This window comes from Phoxinus phoxinus (genome assembly GCF_949152265.1).
Source record: "Phoxinus phoxinus genome assembly, chromosome: 3".
NCBI classification, from domain to species: Eukaryota; Metazoa; Chordata; class Actinopteri; order Cypriniformes; family Leuciscidae; genus Phoxinus; species Phoxinus phoxinus.
In genome coordinates, this window is record NC_136878.1 from 32,469,176 (window position 1) to 32,491,811 (window position 22,636).

At 36.1% G+C, this 22,636-nt stretch overlaps 2 protein-coding genes across 5 annotated transcripts; both read right to left on the reverse strand.

Moving 5' to 3' along the window:
- Nucleotides 1-153: 153 nt before the first annotated feature.
- On the reverse strand, nt 154-14,010 carry LOC306994827 (selenocysteine insertion sequence-binding protein 2-like). Of its 3 annotated transcripts, none has more exons than XM_079605728.1 (17): nt 13,927-14,010; nt 12,720-12,806; nt 9,615-9,807; nt 9,452-9,521; nt 9,159-9,376; nt 8,956-9,037; nt 8,217-8,332; nt 7,993-8,133; nt 7,372-7,407; nt 7,173-7,283; nt 6,947-7,067; nt 6,109-6,272; nt 5,546-5,904; nt 4,226-4,446; nt 3,981-4,135; nt 3,655-3,811; nt 154-1,886 (listed from the first exon to the last, which is right to left on the reverse strand). In XM_079605728.1, exons 2-17 carry the CDS (start codon nt 12,737-12,739, stop codon nt 1,765-1,767), a joined length of 2,286 nt encoding a protein of 761 aa, XP_079461854.1. In that variant the 5' UTR covers nt 12,740-12,806; nt 13,927-14,010; the 3' UTR covers nt 154-1,764. The 3 variants fall into 3 exon arrangements, with proteins under 3 accessions (XP_079461854.1, XP_079461852.1, XP_079461853.1); XM_079605726.1 differs by lacking the exon at nt 13,927-14,010 and adding an exon at nt 13,408-13,578; XM_079605727.1 differs by lacking the exon at nt 13,927-14,010 and adding an exon at nt 13,210-13,464.
- On the reverse strand, nt 13,927-22,599 carry LOC306994831 (major facilitator superfamily domain-containing protein 10-like). 2 transcript variants are annotated; one of them, XM_079605734.1, is made up of 13 exons: nt 22,444-22,599; nt 20,849-21,068; nt 19,470-19,566; nt 19,246-19,349; nt 18,699-18,857; nt 17,510-17,689; nt 16,484-16,592; nt 16,278-16,389; nt 15,684-15,792; nt 15,458-15,548; nt 15,315-15,362; nt 14,502-14,591; nt 13,927-14,293 (listed from the first exon to the last, which is right to left on the reverse strand). In XM_079605734.1, exons 2-13 carry the CDS (start codon nt 20,993-20,995, stop codon nt 14,190-14,192), a joined length of 1,350 nt encoding a protein of 449 aa, XP_079461860.1. In that variant the 5' UTR covers nt 20,996-21,068; nt 22,444-22,599; the 3' UTR covers nt 13,927-14,189. The 2 variants fall into 2 exon arrangements, with proteins under 2 accessions (XP_079461860.1, XP_079461861.1); XM_079605735.1 differs by having other exon boundaries at nt 20,849-21,046; nt 22,444-22,520.
- Between the last annotated feature and the right edge of the window lie 37 nt (nt 22,600-22,636).

Genomic DNA, 22,636 nt, shown 5'->3' on the forward strand with positions numbered 1-22,636 from the left:
AGACACTTGCTAAAAGGTTAGGGATTGTTTTATTTTGTACCATTTCAATAAACACCAGTTTTGCATTTCATGTCTTAAGCTAAAATAAAAAAGTTGAACATTTTCTTAGTGAAATTCATGAAACAGAAATCAACACTACGGAGTCAGAGAACTGATTCGGCCAAGAATTGGTTTATTCCAAATCAGTTAACATCCTTTTCACATTCTCAAGTAGCCTATAAACATAAATTTGTAGGCCCTAAGTCAGATGTTTGTGGTAGGGATAGACGTGATGGTATGTTTAATTTGATAATGAAATTTAAAGGGTTCGTTCAACCAAAAATTTTAATTCTCTAAATTTTAACTCACCCTCATGTCATTCCAAACCCATAAGACTTTCATTCCTCTTTAAAACACAAATAAAGATATTTTTAATAAATCCTGAGGGAAAGTCCAGGCGATCATAACTTTTACACCATAAAAAGTTCATGAAGACGTAAAAGTAATCCATATGAATCGAGTGGATTACTGTTTTTATGTGCGTGTTAATGTTTATATGTGAATAAAAATCGACATTAAATCTGTTCATCATGTAAAATCATCGTGTCTCTTCAGAAGACAATGTCTTTATGATCTTTAAGTTAATGGACAGACAAAAATCTTTTTATTTTTAACTAATAATGACTAATCCTTAAAGCACTACATATACATTTCTGATATCTATGAAATTTAAATTGGTATTCCGAGGACAAGGCATTTTCGACACAAGATCATTTATTGCAATGAATTTATTGCAAATACCGGAGAAAACTCAAAAACAATCACAATGTTTTGGTCCCAAGGTCAACATTCTGAAACTACACAGAAGCAGGGCAAAAGGTTAATATGTGAAAAATAGTGTTACTACCAAGTGAAGTTGTGAACTGTTAGCTCTATGCTACATGAATATACCATAAACTCGACTACACAACTGCATAACACACACATTCCCTATTAACTGCAGCCGATAGCATAAAAACATAGAGCTAAACTCACATTGAGAAATTTAAGAACCACCTCAAGAACTCAGTATTAATGGATTAGCTAGTGTTGAGGAACAGCCAGAGGAGGGTTAATAAATTTAAAGTGGAGACTATGATTTAGGTAAGTGATGTTTAATAAGTTCTAGGACTAGGAGGGAGAGGTATTCCCACAAACAGCTCACGGTCGTAACAATCATTTGCTTATGAGTCTTCAGAATTAAACGGCAACCTGCCAATAATGACGATACGTGGGCTGCAAACACAGTGGTCATGATCAGTACAATTGTGCATTCAACATAAGCAAAATACATTTGATTTACAAATGTAAACATACATAAATTAAGTGGTTTAGATCATTCCTATGATTTTATCAAACTATTACACTCATTTGAATAGAAATAGAGGGATATATTGGCTATTTGCAAAAATATTCACCATTCACACTGTGGAAACATCAAACTAAGAATGATTTCTATAAGAAAATATGTAGTCAAGGGCTATTCGCTATTTTCAGCTGTATTGCCTCTTGATTTAATACACCTTTCCAGGTCACAGGAAAATATGTTTACATTTTTTAATAAAATCCTCTAGACAGGCACATTTGGTATTTCAAGCTATTCCTTCGATACTATTTCACATCTCAGTGCTAGAGGCTCACATGGGGTTGGAAACACTGTAGTGGATCCGTTTCCGTGTCACAGAAGCATGACCTCGACACGGCAAACAACATTTTTTTTTTGCCTCATTCGTCCATGTACTTCCATCAACTTCCTTCATCATCATCCAGCAGCTGCTCTGAACCAATGGAAACGGATGAAAACTGGTCCTCGAAATTCAGGAAAGGGTGGTTGTAACTTTTCTCAAGCATTTTCCTCCAGATTTTAACTGTGAAAAGAACAGAGTAAAACCAATGGGTGAATCAAAATGCAGTGAGCAAATCATTATTATACATTACTACGGGTACACATCAAAAATATGTAAACAAATGATTAGCACTTTAATGATGCTTTCAAAAAGTCCTTCCATAAAAACTCAAGCGGATTTATCAATATTTGGCTAACATGTGACTTATGGTAATGGACGTTTCGTTTCCGACCCTCTCAGTAAGCAGTAGACCAATCACAACAGACTGGGCCATCTGACCAATCAAAGCAGAGCAGTCTTGCAGAAAGGAGGGGTTTAGAGATCACTGACACTAGCTACGTTTACATGAACACCTTATGTTTCAATCAGAAATAATTCATCTGATTGTTTACATGAACACTAAATAAAGTTTTCAAGTTGATGTGCGCGTTTATATGTCACAAGCTTTTAATTGGAATGGCTTATGTCATGCGCCTACTATTCTAATTGCTTATTTTCTTTGATTTCGGGTCCCAATTGACCGTTCGCAAAGAACCGCCCCCTTTAGTTACTGTTGCCATGTCCGACAAGCTACGCCGCTCTCACACCACATATTCTCACACAGTGAAAAATACATCGCGGAGCAGAAAGGACACTGACAGACAAGGTTACTTTTGATATTAAACAAAGTCTCACCTTTCAAATTTGGGAAGAAATTTAAACAATACCGTTTTGTGGTTCTTTAATGTGTCTGAAAGATCGCTGTAGAGCATCAGTTAAAGCTGCTCGTGAACCGATCATCTGTTCCTTCTAGTTAATTCATAGCATCAAATAAACATGAATGAACATAAGAAGGAATGTTGTTTTAACCGCAGAAAGTATGTATTGGTCAGATCACCTGTCAATCAAGCTCCCTGCGAAGGGTCAATTAGGAGATGACCAGTGCATAAACTGTTGTGCCACGTCGCTTATATTAATCAAGCAGTAAAAACGACCATACCCATGCCCAAAACAAAGCGTCTGTGATGAGAGTCCAAAACAAGTTGAGTAGAAGGAGAATTTTAGAATAACACGACAGTCATTTATGACGCATCATTCAACAACAGCTCGTTCCACACGCCATTTCTGCTTCATTGCACATGCGTAGTACTTTCCAGTTTAGTTTCCAGTCCGATCAAGTGTTTACCTCTTGATCGGATTACAAAAGGTTTAAACCACCCCTTACAATCCGAATGAATCCGAACGGATCTTGCCAATTTATTCCAATTGTGCTAGTAGTCTGATTACAATTGGGATTATTAGGGTCCATGTAAACCCCGTGAGAAAAGCGGTGATGCTGCAATGTATATTATGAAAAAGATTCAAGTGTTTTTTTAACCTGGGATGCATGTCAACCTATTGTAGGAGACCTCCAAAACTAAATTAGGAACCTTTAAAATAGCATAACGGGGCACTTTAATTTCACTGTGGCCCTTGTTAGTCAAGAAATGTGTGAATTCCAGAGAATTCACATTTTCAGTTCTCATTTTAGAAAACTTTGATCACACATTGTGTAAAATAATCTAATTTCATCAATTTTGTGTAGATCTTACACAATATCTGTACACATATCGTCAATCACTGATACAGTTTCACAAAAACTCTTGGGGCTATTCATGGCTGGCATACCTATAAACAAAGCAAATAAGTTACACATTTAACAGTTACGAGTAGTTTAATAGAGTAGTTAACTAGAGAATAATGAAACCGCAGTATTGCAACGCAAAAGCAATGAATTCACACTATTTTTAGGTTTTTAATTAGGACGTACTGTACTCTGGCTCTTCTGTTCCAGAAGGTTCTCCCGACGGCTCCACCTCCTGTAGCTCCTCCTGCTGTTCCTGCGATTCTGTCTCCGGATTTGCAATCATCACCTCATATGCTTTCCTGGCCTCGGCTGATAACTCAATCATTTTGTGATAAAGGTCCTGTGGCCATGAAATAATTACATGTACAGGAATCAGCAAAATAAACTAAATTTATATATTAAGTTAAGTATAATGACTTATATTAAATCTACAGTAATGCCACTCAAGATTCTTAACAAGAATCAACTATATTTACCACAACTACAACCAGAAACTTCTAGTACTCAACCTGTGCGCCATCGTAGTTAAAGATTCCCACCAAGCTGACGGGGACGGCTTTATTAACACAGCGGCCCAGCGCCTTTCTCGACAAGGCGAACACAAACGGGACACCTTGATCCCGGCATGTGTCAATGATATTGTGAAGAGCCTCATCTAGACCTCCTACATTAAAACAACAGGCCACCATTTAGCAACAACATACAAGCTGCAACATGAATTGAAATGCGAGTTTGTGCTAGAAGTTCACGCTACCTTTGGACTGTATACGTTCACAGTTGGGCGAGATGATAACGCACTTGACCTTCCTGAGTTTGAGGTGTTTCAGCACCTCTCGTAGGCCCATGACCAGCCTGCGCTTCATCCTGGCCTTCATGGGGTCTTTCTGATAAAGACGATCCTGAAACCTCACCAGCTCCTTCAGTAAGCTGCTCACACATTCATCTACATCTTTTCTAAGCACTTGGTTGCAGTAGCTGTAGAAATAGAAGAAAACTATGTTAACTTCAAATTAATAATAATTATTATTATTATTACTACTACATTTATTTTCTTCAATCACTTGAAAATATGTGAATTTCAGGACCCAGACATTAATTTCATCATGTCTTTATGGGAACATATCTTGCATATCTTTGAGAAACAAAACTATAACATACCTAGGAGTGGGCGATATACCAGTAAAAACGATTAACTGGTAGAAATTTGTCAACCGGTAGAGATTTTGAACTATTGTCTCCATCGCAGTTACGCTTGTGTGACGTTTCTGTGCTGCGTGCGTGTCACAAAAGCTTAATGTTTGCATGCGATTTTAAGCATTATGGTTTAAAAACAAGTGATTTTAAACTGTTGAAGCGCAGTAAGCCACGAAAGACAACTCATTTTGCTATATTCGCATGCTGTCTGTTTATGAGTGCTGTCTAAAAGAGCACGTGAAGCCGCTAAACGGAGTTATTTTTGATGCTTTAATTGTTAAATACTTTCACAAAATGCCTGTCTTCGCAAGTATCCTAGTAAACACAGTAATTTATGCCTTAAGTGAACGTAAACAGTTGTGAAAGGAAATGCATGTGTAACTGTATAATGGATACGGCAGCTCTTAAAGTGACAGCAGCCTAATATTCCTGCTGTCTGTCATTCATGTTAATCAAACAACAAAAGAGAAAATCACTCACTGCTCTTGACTAAAATACTTTTTGTAAATAAGAACAATGTATATTTGATTTCAGGTAGGACTATTTTAGTTGTGTCTTTGTACTTTTGTAAAATAAAAAATTGTCCTATTACTTGTAATTAATTTATTTGTTCTTATTTTATCACTGAATGTTTACATGTCTTCAGTAAGCTTGAGTTTTTTTTATTTAGTTTGTGATATTGACATTGGTGACAAGAATGATGAAATTATGTCTATGGTATCTCAAATTTTGACATGACAAAAACCTAATTTAAAGCAAAAATGACTATCGTCGTGATATATAACGTTACAGTGTAATAAAAAGACTTATATCGTGATATAAGATTTTGGTCATATCGCACACCCCTACTATAACCAAACCAGAACATTGATTTTCTTACTCTCTGAACTTCCTGCTGTGGATTTTGGGAAGATTGGGATTGGAATTGGGATTCCAGGATTTTAGTGTTGCATTTTCTGACACACTGTCATCAAACTTCTGATCAGATGGTGAACCAGGCTGGTCAAACTCTGACTCCTCAGTACCAACGAGTCCAGGGTTCTCATCTATATCTGATACAGACTGTGAACAAACTTCCATACTTGTGAGAAGATGCTGATCATTGTCAGGCAGGCTTGTTTCAGAAGGATTCTCACTATTACTAGTTTCCTTTTCAGCAGCCTCAGTGGACACTCGGGCCGGGTCTCTCTCCTCCAGCAGGCGGTTCTGTTTCCTCTCCTCTCTCTCCCGGAGAATGACCTCAATTGTTCAAAATGCAAAACATCTTTTAAAATACTTATCAAAAACAGAGAGATGCAACAGATATATATATAAAAAAAACTATTTTAAGAAGTGTGTGATTTCTGCACTAATAGCAGCACCAAATATAAATGATAATTCTGTTTGACGACACCAGTGGCACAGAAATGACACACTGCACCTTTAAATGGACACTGGACTCACTCTTTTGAGAGGTGTTGGTTTTTTCGCCTTGGGAACTTCTCGCTGTTTTCCCTTCTTCACTAAGGGACAAGTGGAGTCCAGCGGGTTGTGCGGTGTTTTCTCTTGCTGCCATTGCTTTTTCTGAACGGAAGTTTCTTTGTGGACTACAGGTAGAGCTCCTCCAACTAACACAATAACTTTATTTGTTATATTCGACATGGTGACTAACATCATGGTGTCCTACGAAGTCTTTAAAGGGTTAGTTCGCCCAAGAATTAAAATTCTGCCAACATTTACTCACCCTCATGTCGTTCCAAACCTGTTTGACTTTTGTAAATCTTCAAAACACAATTGAAGATATTTTTAATTAAATCCGGCCACAGGAGAGGATTTGTAAATGGCAGTGAAGCGGCGTAACTGACGTTGGTAGGTCACATGATAATGACAACATGGCGTATGTAGTACGTCCGGATTATATTCATACTATATAGAACATACTTTTTTAGCGTTTTAGCGTGAATAAAAGCCTAAATTATATCTATTCATCATTTAAAGTGCTCGTGTCTCCTCAGAGGAGTTGGATTAAACCGCACGATTCATATGAATTAATTTTACATTCTCTTTATGAACCGTCAGTGTTTTGGGTGAATGGACTTTCAATGGAGGGACAGAAATCTCTCAGATTTCATTATAAATATCTTGATTTGTGTTTCGAAGATGAACAAAGGTCTTATGGGTTTGCAACAATAAGTAAATGATGACAGAATTTACATTTTTGGATGAACTATCCCTTTAAATGCATCACACCAACTGGAAAAGCAAAAAAAAAAAAAAAAGTGTCTCCACTTATATTTCTTACCTGAAAGTGTCACTGGTCGCTGATCTTGTTTGGATTTTTGAGACTGCTGCTTCTGCTCAAGAAATGCCAGCATGTTTCCAAGGTCAAGCTGTACAGGAACCTTTGACTTTTTCTGACTAGTCTGATGAGATAAGAATCAATTACAATGTGCGACTGTCTCGTCAGAAGTGGGCAGAGTGTTTTGTTTTGATAGGGTTTAAAAATTGCACTGGAAACAGAAACCAACCTGTGTTTTCTTAGCGTCACCGGAGGCATAAGTGGGTGTAGTGGGTTTGTGTTTTATCCCTGGGTGTAGAGACAATCGCTCTTTTTGTGCTTCTGAATGTCCTTTGAGTTCCTGAATCAATGTAATTACAGATATATTACAAACATTTTATTGGAACTGCTGACATCACAATGTGCTGAGGCCAAAAGAGTAAACTCACAAATGCAAGCGACAGGTCTGGAAACTCCTCTTCATCCTACAAAAACAACACTTAGATAATCACCATTATGCTTCTAATGTAGGTTAACGATCAAACATAAGAAAATGAAGGGCGAAAACAAGCAATATTTCAGCTATTTAAATTTTAAATATTATCAAAGTGCAAACCGGTGGGAAAAAAAGCTTCTAAAACCAATGTATACCAATTATTTTAGTATTATTTATATACCATTATAGTACCGGTACTTTGTTTTTCAATTTTAATTTTAGGTTGAGTGCATTTTAGGTTTGTGCATTTTTGTTTGTTTTTTATATTTCTATACACCTTTAATAAATTACATTTTAGTTTTAGTAATTTTAGTACATCATCTTAAACTTATGTCAGTTAGTTGCCAAGGCAAGGCATCTTTTTTTAAGTTTTTCATCTAATGTTAATATTTTTTTTCAGCTTTATTTACTTATTTTTTATTATTGAATAGTTTGAGTCAACAATAATGACACTGACTTAAACACCAATCACCAATAGTAATTGGTAATAGTAACAACTTAAACATGAAGATTCTAAAATCTAATTTCAGAAAATATCATATGATGTGACATACTATCCATAAACAGTTTTTACCTCAAACTTCGGTGGCTCCTGCTGTACCAGATGTTCCTCTAGTGTCTCCTCTGTGTTCTCAGATACAGTTTTGGATTTCTTCTTTTTCTTCCTCCTCTTCTTCTCTGTTTTTTGCTCAACTTGCTGTGTGGATAAATCCTCCTAGACACAAGAACATGTGTGCAAATTGTGTCTATTTTGTATAGTACATGCTCAAAATGCTGATGGACAGTGCAGTAGTTTACCTGGGAAGATGTGTTGGCTTTGGTGATTTTCTGGATGACTCTGGGAGGCTGAGAGGCAATGTTTGCCCAGGAGTGAGCAGAAGATCCAGTGGGATTGGATACTGCACTATCCTCATCTAAATCAGATTGGATTAAAAAAAATATGATCCATTTAATTCATTTAATATTGAATTTAAATAACTCATTTAAAAAGATTCACAACCCATTTACGAAATATTATATATTTCCCAGTGAGATTAAACTGAATATTCAATTTATTTATTTTCCATGAAATAACATGAACTGACGAATTGTGCAAAATAACAAAAGGGAAGACGTGTATTATTAAGTTGGCATGAAACATAAGTTGTGATGGTGTTTTCTTCCCTATTGTTATGTATATATTAGAGTGAAACGGCTTCTCAAAACAAATGTAGGTTGGGAATTAATTTAGTCATTAGATTTAATCATTAGATTGTTGTGGTTTGCTATTGCTGTGATGTCATGTGAGTGACAGGCTGTCCTGTCCTCGCGCCAGTAAACATGTCATCAGAAAACAGAAGAGATGTCGCTGCAAGTGGGAGGGGTTTTGATTAAATATTACAAGGGCACATAACTTGATGTGCACAGATAAATAATGTATACTACATACGGCAATATTCCATAAAAAAATAAGAATGGTCCATTTTGATTTCATGGTGAATTTAGGAGAATAAATAGGGACCGTTTTGAATTCTGAAGCATGTTCGCACATCTTTACCTGCGTTGACAGCTAATGACATGTCACACTTTCCACTGGACGGGATTTGCTGTGCAGACTTGGTTCTTCGTTTCGGTACATTCTAACAAAAAAACATCGCCAAGCTTCAGTGAGATCGTGAAGTTGTTAGAAAACAGCTTGTGCTTTAACAGAACAATGTGTTCTGTTTAGCTTTGGCTAAAACCATCATCCATGAAACTTACCTTACAAATGGGTGCTGGTGAACTCTGACGGTCTGCTGGCATGACTGCACTAGAACATACTGTCGGCTCCTGGTGCAGGGAAGCTGCTGTTTGGTTGCTTGGTGTGATATCACCCAATTCCGGGAAATCTGCAAGTTTCATTTCAAATGTGCTACTACATGTAATGGCTGATTTGGCTCTCTCAGCGGGGTTTGGGGAAGGCTTGGTCCCTCTGTAACCTGGAAACAGAATCAAATTGATTACGATTTAATCAGGAAATGATCATCAAAAGGCTTCTTGAAAAGAATTAGCACCTCTGTCTGTTGATCTCCTGCTAAGTCTTTTGTCCTGAGAGGAAGGCTCAGCTCTGTTGTCCTTCAACATCTGAAAGATAAAATAAAAAAAACTTAATTAGGCTTTTAAATGCGCAACAGAATAAAGATGCAACTCATCCAAATGGCCATACTAGAATCAGACCTTTCCAGTTTGTTTGATTGAGCCTTCTTTTAAACCACTGCGGGTTTTGAGATCAGTGCTCTTGTTGGTGTGAAAGCTGCTGTTGTAGTCGTGCATTCTCTGTGCCGCGTCATTCTGATTGTCTACTGATCTCTGCCTTTTCTTGAACCAGTCCTCAGGTGATAACTGGCATGTGGTGTTTTTAGATGGAGTTCTGTGTGTAATAAAAAAAATCTAAATCATACTTTTTTCATATGCATCATACGGTTATACTTTCACTGCAATGTGATGTGGCCCCAAAATGCAGTTGGACAATTAAAGCAAATGATATACAGTTTAAAATGAAGACAAGAAGTATCGTGATGTTGTTTAGTTGTAGTGAATAAGGGTTAGTTCAACCGAAAATGAAAAATTTGTCATCATTTACTCGCCCTCAAGCCGTTCCAAACTCATAAGACTTATCTTCGAATAAGTTAATCTTCGAAACACAATTTAAATTGATGGTTCACCCAAAAATAAAAATTCTGTCATTAATTACTCGCCCTCGTGTCATTTCAAACCCGTAAGACTTAAGTTCATCTTCGGAACCAAAATTGAGAACTTTTTTATGAAATCTGAGAGATTTTTGTCCCTCCATTCACAGCTACGCAACTGAAACTTTGACACTTCAAAAAGTTCATAACAAGGTTGTAAAACTAATCCATATGAATTGAGTGGTTTCAAGTCCAAATTTTCTGAAGAGACAATCGCTTTATATGATGAACAGATTGAATTTAGGCTTTTCTTCTCATAAACATTCATTAACTCACACATCAGCTGTGGTAAACGGAAGGTCAAGCATGTTCGCTTGATGTGCGAAAACCAATGAGGTTCATTCTCGTGTTATGCAGCATGTTTGAGCTTCTGCAAGCTCAAATGTTTGTTCTTGTGAGTCAAGTGAGCTTCTGTTTATGCTTGCTTTTTAATGTTTACAGGTGCTGGTCATATAATTAGAGTATCATGAAAAAGTTGATTCAATTCAGTAATTCCATTCAAAAAGTGAAACTTGTATATTATATTCATTCATTACACACAGACTGATATATTTCAAATGTTTATTTCTTTTAATTTTGATGATTATAACTGACAACTAATGAAAATCCCAAATTCAGTTTCTCAGAAAATTAGAATATCACTTAAGGTCAATACAAAAAAAAGGATTTTTAGAAATGCTGGCCAACTGTAAAGTATGAGCATGAAAAGTATGAGCATGTACAGCACTCAATACTTAGTTGGGGCTCCTTTTGCCTGAATTACTGCAGCAATGCGGCGTGATGGAGTCGGTCAGTCTGTGGCACTGCTCAGGTGTTATTATGAGAGCCCAGGTTGCTCTGATAGTGGCCTTCAGCTCTTCTGCATTGTTGGGTCTGGCGTATCACATCTTCCTCTTCACAATACCCCATAGATTTTCTATAGGGTTAAGGTCAGGCGAGTTTGCTGGCCAATTAAGAACAGGGATACCATGGTCCTTAAACCAGGTACTGGTAGCTTTGGCACTGTATGCAGGTGCCAAGTCCTGTTGGAAAATGAAATCTGCATCTCCATAAAGTTGGTCAGCAGCAGGAAGCATGAAGTGCTCTAAAACTTCCTGGTAGACGGCTGCATTGACCTTGGGCCTCAGAAAACACAGTGGACCAACACCAGCAGATGACCATCCCATCACTGACTGTGGAAACTTTACACTGGACTTCAAGCAACGTGGATTCTGTGCCTCTCCTCTCTTCCTCCAGACTCTGGGACCTTGACTTCCAAATGAGATGCAAAATTTGCTCTCATCAGAAAAGAGGACTTTGGTCCACTGTGCTTTATTAAATCCAGAGTCAACGCAGCCGTCTACCAGGACATTTTCAGAGCACTTCATGCTTCCTTCATTTTCCAGCAGGATTTGCACCTGCCCACACTGCCAAAAGAACCAAAACCTGGTTCAATGACTATGGTATTACTGTGTAATTACTGTGTGATTTCATGTAATATTCTCATTTTCTGGGATTTTGATTTTGTGGGTTTCATAAGCTGTAAGCCATAATCATCAAAATTATAACAAATAAAGGCTTGAAATATCTCACTTTGCATGTAATGAGTCTATATAATAATATATTAGTTTCACCTGTTAAGTTGAATTCTTGAAATAAATCAACTTTTTGATGATATTCTAATTATATGACCAGCACCTGTATGTGTGAATAAAACCATAAATTCAATCTGTTCACCATATAAAGCGATCGAGTCTCTTCACACAATATGGACTAAATCCAATTAATATGGATTAGTTTTAAGATTTCTTTATGAACTTTTTGAAGCGTCAAAGTGGTAGTTGCGTAGCAGTCAATGGAAGGACAGAAAACTTTCAGATTTCATGAAAAGAATCTTCATTTATGTTCTGAAGATGAACAAAAGTCTTAAGTGTTTGGAATGTCATGAGGGTGAGTAAATGATGACAGAATTTTTGGGTGAACTATCCCTTTAAGATATTTTTTATGAAACCTGAGAGGTTTCTGTTCCTTCATTGAAAGTCCAGGTAACCAAAATGTACAAGATCTAAAATGGTCAGAAAGACTTTTTAAAATGAATCAAAACACTTTAATTCAAGTCTTCTGAAAAGATACGATCGCTTTATATGATGAACAAAACAACAAGACAAAAAAAAAAAAAAAAAAACGGATTAATATGGATTCATATTATGACGCCTTTTTGGATCTTCTAAGTTTGGCTACCTGGACTAATGAAGAAGTAAACCTGTGGTTACTTTGATAGAACACATGTGAGACCTTTCAAAATGGCACAGGAAGCCTGATTCCCACAAAAAATGTATTTAGGTAAATCTGGGTCATGCTGTATGAATTAATTCCCGAGTTTTAATTTAGTTAAATTGTGGCTAGGATTTCCCCAAAGCACTTGGTAGTTTATTACATTAGCCTATGCAATGAAATTTCAATTACATATCAATTATCTTACATAGTTTATTGAGGGCACTGCATGTGCTTATTTGGAAAAAAATAATATGTTGATGAATCATATTTCTCAATGCTGGCCTGCTTTGACTGGAAAATAAAGACAGGTGCCACATATATAATCACTTAAATTTACCTTTTTAAATGATCCTCCATTTTGTCTGGCTGTGGAAGGCTATGAATCAAACAACTTCAGAGGATCAAAAACTCCAGCCTTCATTATCTGTGACAGAGACAGGTTCAAAGAACAGATAGGTGATAAGACAACACGCACACGCTGAAACATGTAACGTTAACGTTAGTGCACAAATCTGCGTTTAAACAAACAATGCTGAATCCATGTGTAAATGACGAATAATGACGCAGCAAACCGAAGTTAGACTACACCACTTAGTAAACAGTATTATGTCATAATCCAATCAATCAAAGTCACATTCGGTTAATAATACGGTTAAATATTTGCTACAAACTGACGTTTATTATTTTAACAGTTAATCGGTAAAGGTATTCTAACAGGACTGTTGTCGTAATGGAGATGTAACATTACTGGATCGGTTAGCAGTCAGCTGTAGGCTACTGAAGTGAACATCATTTAAACTTTGATTCAAACTTAGATACTGCCTTACATGTCAAATAACATGTAGAAGGTCAGTGTGACGCATGTTTAGCTGTCGACAGCTTTCAGCAGCTCTTCTGTGTCGGGTTCACCAGCATATGGGATTTCTAGATAGCTCGTTTAGACATCTGAGCTAACGTTAATGTCAACAGTCATGATGATAAACTAACGTTTATAGAAAACCAACAAATAGTAAGATCTTTCATACCTTCCGGCCTTTAACAAACTCCATTTTAAAAAGACGTAGTCCGTCCGGCTCAGATGTAAAACTGGTAGGCCAAATAATTAAAGATTAAGCTCAAAGTTAACAACAAGCTCAAGCGGTGCGGGAACTTTTATTTTGAAGGGTGGTCTGATACGACATTGCTCAACACACTGTGGTTGCAATGTGTGATATTCAACAGATAAATTAGTTGACAACTATACTATGTTGACAACCTATTTAATAATACGGTTAAAAAAAGGTCCTTGCAAGAACTATTTTGTTCTGCGAGTTTTATCCCAACGATAACCATTTTCTCAGCATCAAAAGTAAACCTAATGAAAAACAATCTTCATGGCATGTGCTATGCAAATGAATACACAAATTAAGATAATTTAAAAATAATGTAATAGACAATCATCTTTATTGTTATGCATGAATTACAATTAGAAATACGCATTTTGATAACACCTCGTCTGTGAAATATTTATAAAATGTTCATTCTTATAAAACGGTGGCACTTACAGGCATAAATATCCATATCTGTTGACTGTGTTGGGTTGTAAAAAAAACAAAAACATTCATGATGAGTTTTACTATTTACAGCCTTTGTTATTTATAACAGAAAAGTAATTTTCATAAGCGTTACAAGTACATTGTATGTTTTTTTTTTTATTGTAAACAAACACAAAAAGAGGAACTTTCTTTAGTGGGCTTTAAGGCTTTCAACAAGGAAAAAGAGGTCTGACCCCCTGATGACACAATAGTGAATCCTAAAACTCTTGATCTCACGCCTCCTTCTGTCTCTTCAGCTGGTACAGTAAAATCAGAGGGACTATAAAGAACACCGAACTGACTATAAAACATAATTCTGCTCCAGCCAACCAGTACACTGAAAAATAAAATAATAATAATGTTATGATTAGCTGAGAACTGCAAAAAAACAACAACAAGGTACAGAGCAGACTGATATAAATTATATACAGTAATTGAAAGGGACATTTCATTGAAATTCTAAGTTATAGTTAGGGTTGTTCATGTAATCACTCATATGTACATATGAAAAAAAGACATTTAATCTTTTTATTTTATTTGTTTACCTGTAGAAGTCACAATAGGGCCTAGTGCTCGAGCTAAAGCTCCAAGACTACGAAGAATTCCCATTACTGTTCCCTTCTGACTGGCTGAGCCTAAGACATCAACACAGACATCATTAACACCAACACACACATTCAAACTAACAGAAGTGTGAGAGATCATTACCATCATTATTAAAGGGACAGTTTAAGAAATAAAAAATTCTTTCATCGTTTCCTCATCCTCATGTTGTTCTAAACCTGAGTGACATTTTCTTTTCTGTAGAACATAAAAGAAGACATTTTGAGAAATGTCTAGTTTTTTGTCGATACAATGGAAGTCAATGGTAACCAAAACCGTTTGGTCACCACCATTTTTTGTCTTTATCTTTTATATCTTCTTTTTTGTACCACAGAAAGAAAAAAGTACATTTTCATTTTTTGGTGAACTATCCTTTTGAAGGTATAGTTCACAGAAAAACGTAAATTCCATTATTAATTACCCTGATGTCGTTTCTATAAAGCGATCGTGTCTCTTCAGAACATTTTGGACTAAACCGCTAAATTCATCTCTTTATGAACTTTTTGAGGCGTCAAAGTGTCAGTTGCGTAGTTGTCAATGGAAGGACAGAAATCTCTCAGATTTCATCAAAAAAGATCTTCACTTGTGTTCTGATCTGACGATGAATGAAATTCTTACGGGTTTGGAACATGATGAGGGTGAGTAATTAATGACAAATTTTCATTTTTGGGTGGACTATCCCTTTAAGTAATGACCTCTCAAAAAAACTACAGAATAGATAAAATCTTAAGGCACTCAACAACAACAAAACCCACCATGTTCAGACACTTGTGTTGAAAGGCATGGAACAACAATAGCAGCAGCTACAAGAATAAAAACATTAATTATTACAAATTGAAATGCTAATGCAAAAAATATATATATGTATACTGTATACTGACAGAATTGATGCACTTACCAAAAGAGTACAAAAATAAGCCTGAATAGAGTAGTGTCAAATTCCATGCTATTCCAATGAGCAAGAAGGCTGGTACAAGTGATATAATTGCCTGAAATACACAAACATGAAAACAAATATGTAGTCATAATGTGCAGGCCTTTGAGTAGTTAATCATTAAAGTTCCAAGAAAATTGCATGAAAATTTGAATTGACTTGTGATCCAGTAAAGCATGAAAGAGTTTACCACGCGAACAGTCTGGATCTGATGACCTGGTTTGATCCTGCGGGCATATCCGCCCTGGATCACTGCCATGGTAATGCCGATGAAAAAGAACATCTTCCCCTGCTGCATGCTACAACAGAAGAAGGCAGTGTTTGACTTTAAAAACCTCAGGCAAGACCATAGGGTTCAGCTGCTCAATGATACATGTATGTCACGGTTCTGATTAAGCAAAACATATCTCAAGACTGTACATTGGTAAATTGAAATCATATATTATCCTAGGGGCTTCTACACTTTTCTTCGACCTTTGCTCAGTCACTTTCCCCCATTCTGGTTGTTTATGATGTATAATAAATTCTCCCAAACTTCCTGGTTCCTCACGCTACATACAAATGAACCGACAGGCTGTTTTTCTCAACTTCCTGGGTCACATCTCATGGTTTAAGTTGAGCCCTGAACACTAACAAAATCGATTAGTTTGATTTGCAACGGACGGCTTATCTGTTGAAGACAATGGCATGCTTTATAATGTTAAGACTTTTTTTAATAATGTAGCCATTTTGTAGAAGTTGTGACATTCAGCAATGTTGTGTTAGCTATAGATTCAGGCCTTACCTGGAAAACTGAAAGCGCTGATGTGTCAGAAAACTCAAGGTGAATTCCAACCCCGAGAAGAGATATAGGTATGTGAAGTAAACCAATCCAAGCACCTTAAGATTTTGCATTTCTATTGAGAAATAGAAAAGTCATCACATAAAATTAATGTGATAGATCATTCGTTATTCAACCTGGAAGTTCAAGTAGAAACGTTATGCTCTCACTTTGCTCAGATGGTGGATTCTCTGTTCTTGTGACGGCAGTGAACTTGAAAAGTGCAACAGGGTGAAGAAGATCTCCAGATTGTTGAATACCTGAAGATTCTGATGCCCTCTGAGTCATGAAAAGCATTTATTACATTTAGAATTAAAGGCAATGCAATAAACAATTAAAACGAAGTTGAAGTCTATTCAAAAAAGTGATTAAAGTTGTGATGTAATGGAAGTCGCACCAGATCTTTTCTTCCGTAATGTGACGTACATCTGAGTGAAGCCGATTAAAATGTAGGGTTGGGATTCGGTTCTATCCATCAGTTGTTGATTGGATGGAGGCAGATCTGAATGCAAGCGTACTAATAAACACACTAGTGTGTGTAGCGCAGTTTGTTAAGTGGTTCAAACATCCGACGTGAAGCGTCACACTGCACTGCGGCTAATGAATTAAAGTCAAGCACATGCACAGAAAATAGTCTTTCTTTCCAAGAAAAACTAGAATAAAGTTGCTCATATATTGAAACAAATTAGGTTAAATATTTCAAGTAAGTTACATGCATCTATGAATAGTTCGCAATATGATCAATAAGATGGATTTAGAAATTAGATAGTGTGAATTTCCATTTCATGACAACTTTAAATGTTACCATCCCCTGGTTTCACAGACAATGCTTAAGGCTAGTCCCTGACTAAAATGCATTATTGGGCTGTTTTAGCTTAAAGTAACTTGCATACGTATCTTAAAATATGTAAGTGCCATAGTTTTGTCTCAAGATGCACACCTGGCTATAATATGTTTTTCTAAGGCATGTTTTAAAAAGCTGCTTAAATGTCCTAATTGAACTAAGGCCTAATCTTGACTTAATCTAAGCCCTGTCTGTGAAACCAGAGTTCACTGAGAATTACATATTATACATTATATTATTACAATGTACCTGAAATGGCAGATTACATATCCCAAGCATTATTTTAGTCACTAAATTATAGCTAATTATTAAAAGTTAGCCTCTGGTTGTTGCATATTGTCACATTGCTGACCTTTTGTAAAGTCTCTGGCAGCATGAAGAAAATAAAAAGAAGGTCTGCAAAAGAAAAAAGGACAGCCAGCATGGCAGGGCCTTGATAAAACACCTCAGCGTCTTTGAGTCTCAGAGCAAAGTATGCTCCCATTAATGGACCCAATGTGAACCCCAAGGAGAAAGCAACGCCAATCATTGCCTGACAACAGAAGAAAACAAACTCAATGGATCTTCAAGTCACTCAAAAGTTATAAGGTTAAAAATGTTAAATCTGTCCTGAAAGCATAAATTAATGATGTGAAAGGGATGGTTCGGAGTAATTTCAACCTAGGGTCCTTTGCACCATGACCTCGAGCCAAACACCACACCAGAAGCTTTTTTTTCCCTTGGTCGAACATTATTAAAGTTAGAGCTTATTTAGAGATATCAGCCGAATGGCTTAGTGTAGGCGCTAATGGATCCGAAGGTTGTATCTCGTAAATTACTAATGTAATAATAATGCCCGGAAAAACTTCTACAGTAGTACAAATAGGCTCTGTAAAACAAGGCATTGGAAAGTTTGCCTGATGGCTTATGCTACCACTAACCCGGACGTCGAGGTCACTTCTGTGATTAAGGAAAAGCCCGTAAAAGTCCTGGCAGAAAGCGATGCATAAGGATGTAGTGTAACGACGCCCAGTTCCAGGAATGCACCAATTTTGTGTTTATAGTACCATTTTGCAACAATTATTAGTTAACACTAAGTAGTCAACACTTTGGAAAAAAAATAATAAAAAAATGTGGATATACCAAAAAACCTTCTCAGGTGATTGCGCGAGACTTTTATGGGCTTTTCCCAAATCACAGAAGTGACCTCGACGTCCATGTTAGCGGTAGCATAAGCCATCAGACAAGTGTTATTTAAATAAACTCCTGATGTACTTACAAACTTTCTAATGCCTCGTTTTATGAGTAGAACCTATTTGTACTACAGTAGAAGTTTGGTACCATACCGGGCATTATTAGAGGGGTAATTTACAAGATACAACCATGGATCCATTAGCGCCTGCACTAAGCCATTCGGATGATATCTCTAAATAAGCTCTAACTTTAATAATGTTCGACCAAGGGGAAAAAAGCTTCTGAGGGGGTGTTTGGCTCGAGGTCATGGTGCAAAGGACCCTAGGTTGAAATTACTCCGAACCATCCCTTTAATGACCGTAACTCACCATTCCCTTGTTTCTTGCTTTAGGGCAAGGCAGGTCCGCCACAATAGCAGTGCACAGGCTGACATTTCCTTTACAAATGCCTCCCACCACTCGAGACAGCAGAAACACAGTAAAACTGTGAGAGAAAGCCCACAGAATGTAGGATGCCATGAGACCTACCTGAAAAATAAGGAGAATGTTACTTTTTTATATCTACAAAAGGCCTTGAGTCATTGACATACATTAAAGTAAATGTTAGCATTTTATTCTCTCTTAATTAATACCCTATATCAGAGTTTTCAAAATCAGAATTCATTTATTTGATTAATTTTATCAATAAAAAGCACATAAAAAAAAAAAATATTAGTTTACCTGCAGGTCATATGATGATGAACCCACATGAGAACCGTGAACATGTGAATGTGTTGTTAAATTATGGAAATATTAACTTCAAATCTCAGGGGCTACTTCCAGATAAATATTTTAGGTCAAAGGGGTTTGACTTACAAAAAAGTTTGGGAATCCCTGCCCTATATGATCTCAATTTCTCAGTATGGTCTATACTCACAGTTGTTAACAGGAGCATTGGTTTTCTTCCATAATCATCTGAAAAAGCCCCAATAATGGGTGATGACAGAAATTGTAGGAAAGAGTAGAGAGAGCCTATCAGACCTAAGACACCAAAGAAGAAGATAATCAATTTACATGTCCTCAACTCAAAAGGTCAGTTCGAATTATGTGCTGCATTTAAAGAAACCCTCAATATCAGCCAGAGTAGGCTATTGAAGTTACCTCCAAAAAGAACACTGTTATATTTTGTGTCCATGGGAACTCCAACAGCCCCTCTGAACCAGTCCACCACGCTCTGTAATGACTGATAAACACCGTCCTGTAGAAAAAACAGCAAAAAAGTGATGCAGGGATTACAACATCAAAATCATATGCGAAAGCCATTTTACACATTGCAACTGTTACTGAATCTTATATCAAGACGCATTTACTTGAGCATTACTTAAGATATTTTCTTAAACATTTTTCAAAATTAAGTGAATTTGTGCTTAAAACAGGAAAAAATATCCAACAATACATTTGTATGGGTCAAAATTATAGATTTTTCTATTATGCGAATTAGGTAAAGATTATGTTCCATGGAGATATTTTGTAAATTTCCTACTGTAAATATATAAAACATTTATTTTTGTGAGTGAATGCAGCATAATTGCGAACAGAAATGGACAACTTTAAGGGCGATTTTCTCAATGTTTAGATTTTTTTGTACCCTCAGATTCCAGATTTTCAGATAATTGTATCTCGGCCAAATATTGTCCTATACTAACAAACATTAGCTTATTTTAAGCTTATACGCTTATTTATTCAGCTTTCATATGATGTATAAATCGCAATTTCATAAAATTGACCCATGTGACTGATTTTGTGGACCAGGGTCACATATGCTTTAAAGAAATTAGATGAAAAATATCTGTCAGTGGGGTAAGAATGAGTAAGGTTAAATGCACTTATTTTAAATGGGGAAAAAAACATTTCTTACCATAGAAATGTTTGACAGATCACCTATTTTTTCCGGTAACTTTTCAGATTGCTTCTCAAGTAAATATATCTTGATTTAAGAATGTTTATATATATATATATTTGTACAAGAAAACAAGAAAAAAATACTGAATAAGAAAATTATTTTTTGAAACACATTTTATGTTCCTATTCAACGGCTGCTTTTCCCCATTCAGTGGGAAAAAATGTAACCAAGTAAAAGATTTTACACATAACACATTAATTGAAATAGTTCGATGAAAGCTTGCTACATGAAAGCGTGAATGAAGCCATTGTCAGCGTCTTTTAATAAGAAAGAACAGCTCTGAGCTTGGATGCTTTCCACAGACTAAACTATTTAATATTATAAAGTTCATTCATTTAGTATGCAATCACTTAAGTCATTGCTGACTTTTGTACAGGAAATGCTTTGTTTCTTCAAAAGTTATAAGAAGGGGAAACATGTCCTGACTGGAATGCATTATGCACTGTCACAGTCTACAGTTACTGTACATGCATGACTAATCAAGGTCAAATTACAGCAGCGTTTCTTTTTGAATAGAGAGCCAGCCAAACACCTTTTGAGATTTTATAACAACAATATATCCAAATGATGATCTCACCCCAGTTTGACTGTAGTGGTCCAAGATGGAAGGGAGCAGTGGGAGTATTAATGTGAAACCCAGCAAGTCAAGCAGCAGTGCAAAGAAAACCAGTCTGATGACTCTGGAGGAGTGAACGTCCTCAGATGTAGTTTTGTCACCTGCCATTTCTCCACTCCGGTTGTTTTTCTTTACAGCTGGGAACTCTTAAAGCATCTCCTGTGGGCACTGAACTGAATCACTGAACAAAAAACAAACATTGAACTCCATATTAATAATGTACTCCATTATTTGTTTTTGAAACTAAAGTACCAATAAGTGCACCGGTATGGTAAAGTTTTTTGGACATGATGGTACCATATGTTTTTGGGTATTCTTCAAAGTCATGCAAATATAATTTACAAATCATTCAGTCAGTACCATGGAATATATCTAAATACCTTGTAATTGTAATTTAATACCATCACTGCACCATATTGTACCACCACTTTACATTTTAGGATATTATATATATATATATATATATCCTATATTTGGTGATCTTATTACAGTAATATTCATTGACAACACATACATTCTATATGGTTAGGGTTAAGGTTTGGTTTATGGTTAGTTGGTTGTAAATATGCATTATTTACGGTTACTACTATAAGTACACATGTAACATGTGTAACAAGGTCACTGTAAAATAATGTGTTACCAAAAATTATTTAATAAATATTTCAGTGTCCTTGTTGTAATTGCACAAATAAGTAGACTGGAACTGGATAATATTAATTAACAACAACATGTTCTTACTATAGAATTGGGGTTTGGTTTATGGTTAGTTGCTTATAAATATGCATAGTTTACTGTCACTACATTAGTAAGTATATGTAACATGTGTAACAAGGACAAGGAAAAAATAAGTGTTACCAAAAAGAAATTAACAAACATGTCAGTGTTCTTGTTGTTATTGCAAAAATAAGTACTGGATAATATTAACTGACAACACGTACTTACTTTAGAGTTGGTGTTTGGTTTATGGTTAGTTGTAATTATGCATATTTTACTGTTACTGTATGTAACACGTGTAATAAGGAAACTGTAAAATAAAGTGTTACCAAAAGCATTTGATAAATATTTCAGTGTTCTTGTTGTAATTGCACAAATACTGGCTAATATTAATTGACAGCACATACTTACTTTAGGGTTAGGGTTTAGTTTGCAGTTAGTTGCTTGTAATTATGCATAATTTACTGTTACTAGAGTACTGTACGTGTAAAGGATACTGTAAAATAAAGTGTTGCCAAAAATTGTTACATACTATTTCAATTGACTGACTCTAGTTAATCGAGGACTGATGTAAAAAACAACTTGCTATAACTTAAAAATAAAATATGACTTAAATATGACTTTAAAAAATATTACAATATTCCAAAACTCTAACATTCATCATGCAGCGGTCATGACTCGCGCCGCCCATTCAGTTTCACTCCAGTATGCATGAGAGTCCCCGGGAAAACAGTTGTCAAATCAACTCTAATAAATTCTAAGAGACTTGGCAGTTTGTAACTCATTTAAGTCGGATATTTTCTTTGTTTAACCTAGACGGTACAGTTCACTTGATAGCTTACCTTGAGCTCGCAGTGCGCAATCAAAGTTCCCAGAAGATGCTGCTACTTCCCCACACACTCCCCCATCATGAACACACACCAGGAAGCGCGAGCGCGGTGTCTCATTTCACCAGCTACGACAACCGTGACGTGTAGTGGGATGAGCACGAGCAGTACATCTGATTTCTGTTAAGTACATTTAATAAATGCACAA

Excerpts from the sequence above, each read along its gene's own strand:
- LOC306994827 (XM_079605728.1), bottom strand. The coding sequence starts at position 12,739 with ATGGAGGATCATTTAAAAAG. Across the intron at positions 9,522-9,614 it reads CAATCAAACAAACTGGAAAG|ATGTTGAAGGACAACAGAGC; the intron begins GTCTGATTCTAG and ends TTTATCTTTCAG. Across the intron at positions 5,905-6,108 it reads AACCAACACCTCTCAAAAGA|GTCATTCTCCGGGAGAGAGA; the intron begins GTGAGTCCAGTG and ends TGAACAATTGAG.
- LOC306994831 (XM_079605734.1), bottom strand. The coding sequence starts at position 20,995 with ATGGCAGGTGACAAAACTACATCTGAGGACGTTCACTCCTCCAGAGTC. Across the intron at positions 19,350-19,469 it reads TAACAGTGTTCTTTTTGGAG|GTCTGATAGGCTCTCTCTAC; the intron begins GTAACTTCAATA and ends TTGGTGTCTTAG. Across the intron at positions 14,294-14,501 it reads CCCTATTGTGACTTCTACAG|TGTACTGGTTGGCTGGAGCA; the intron begins GTAAACAAATAA and ends TTTATTTTTCAG.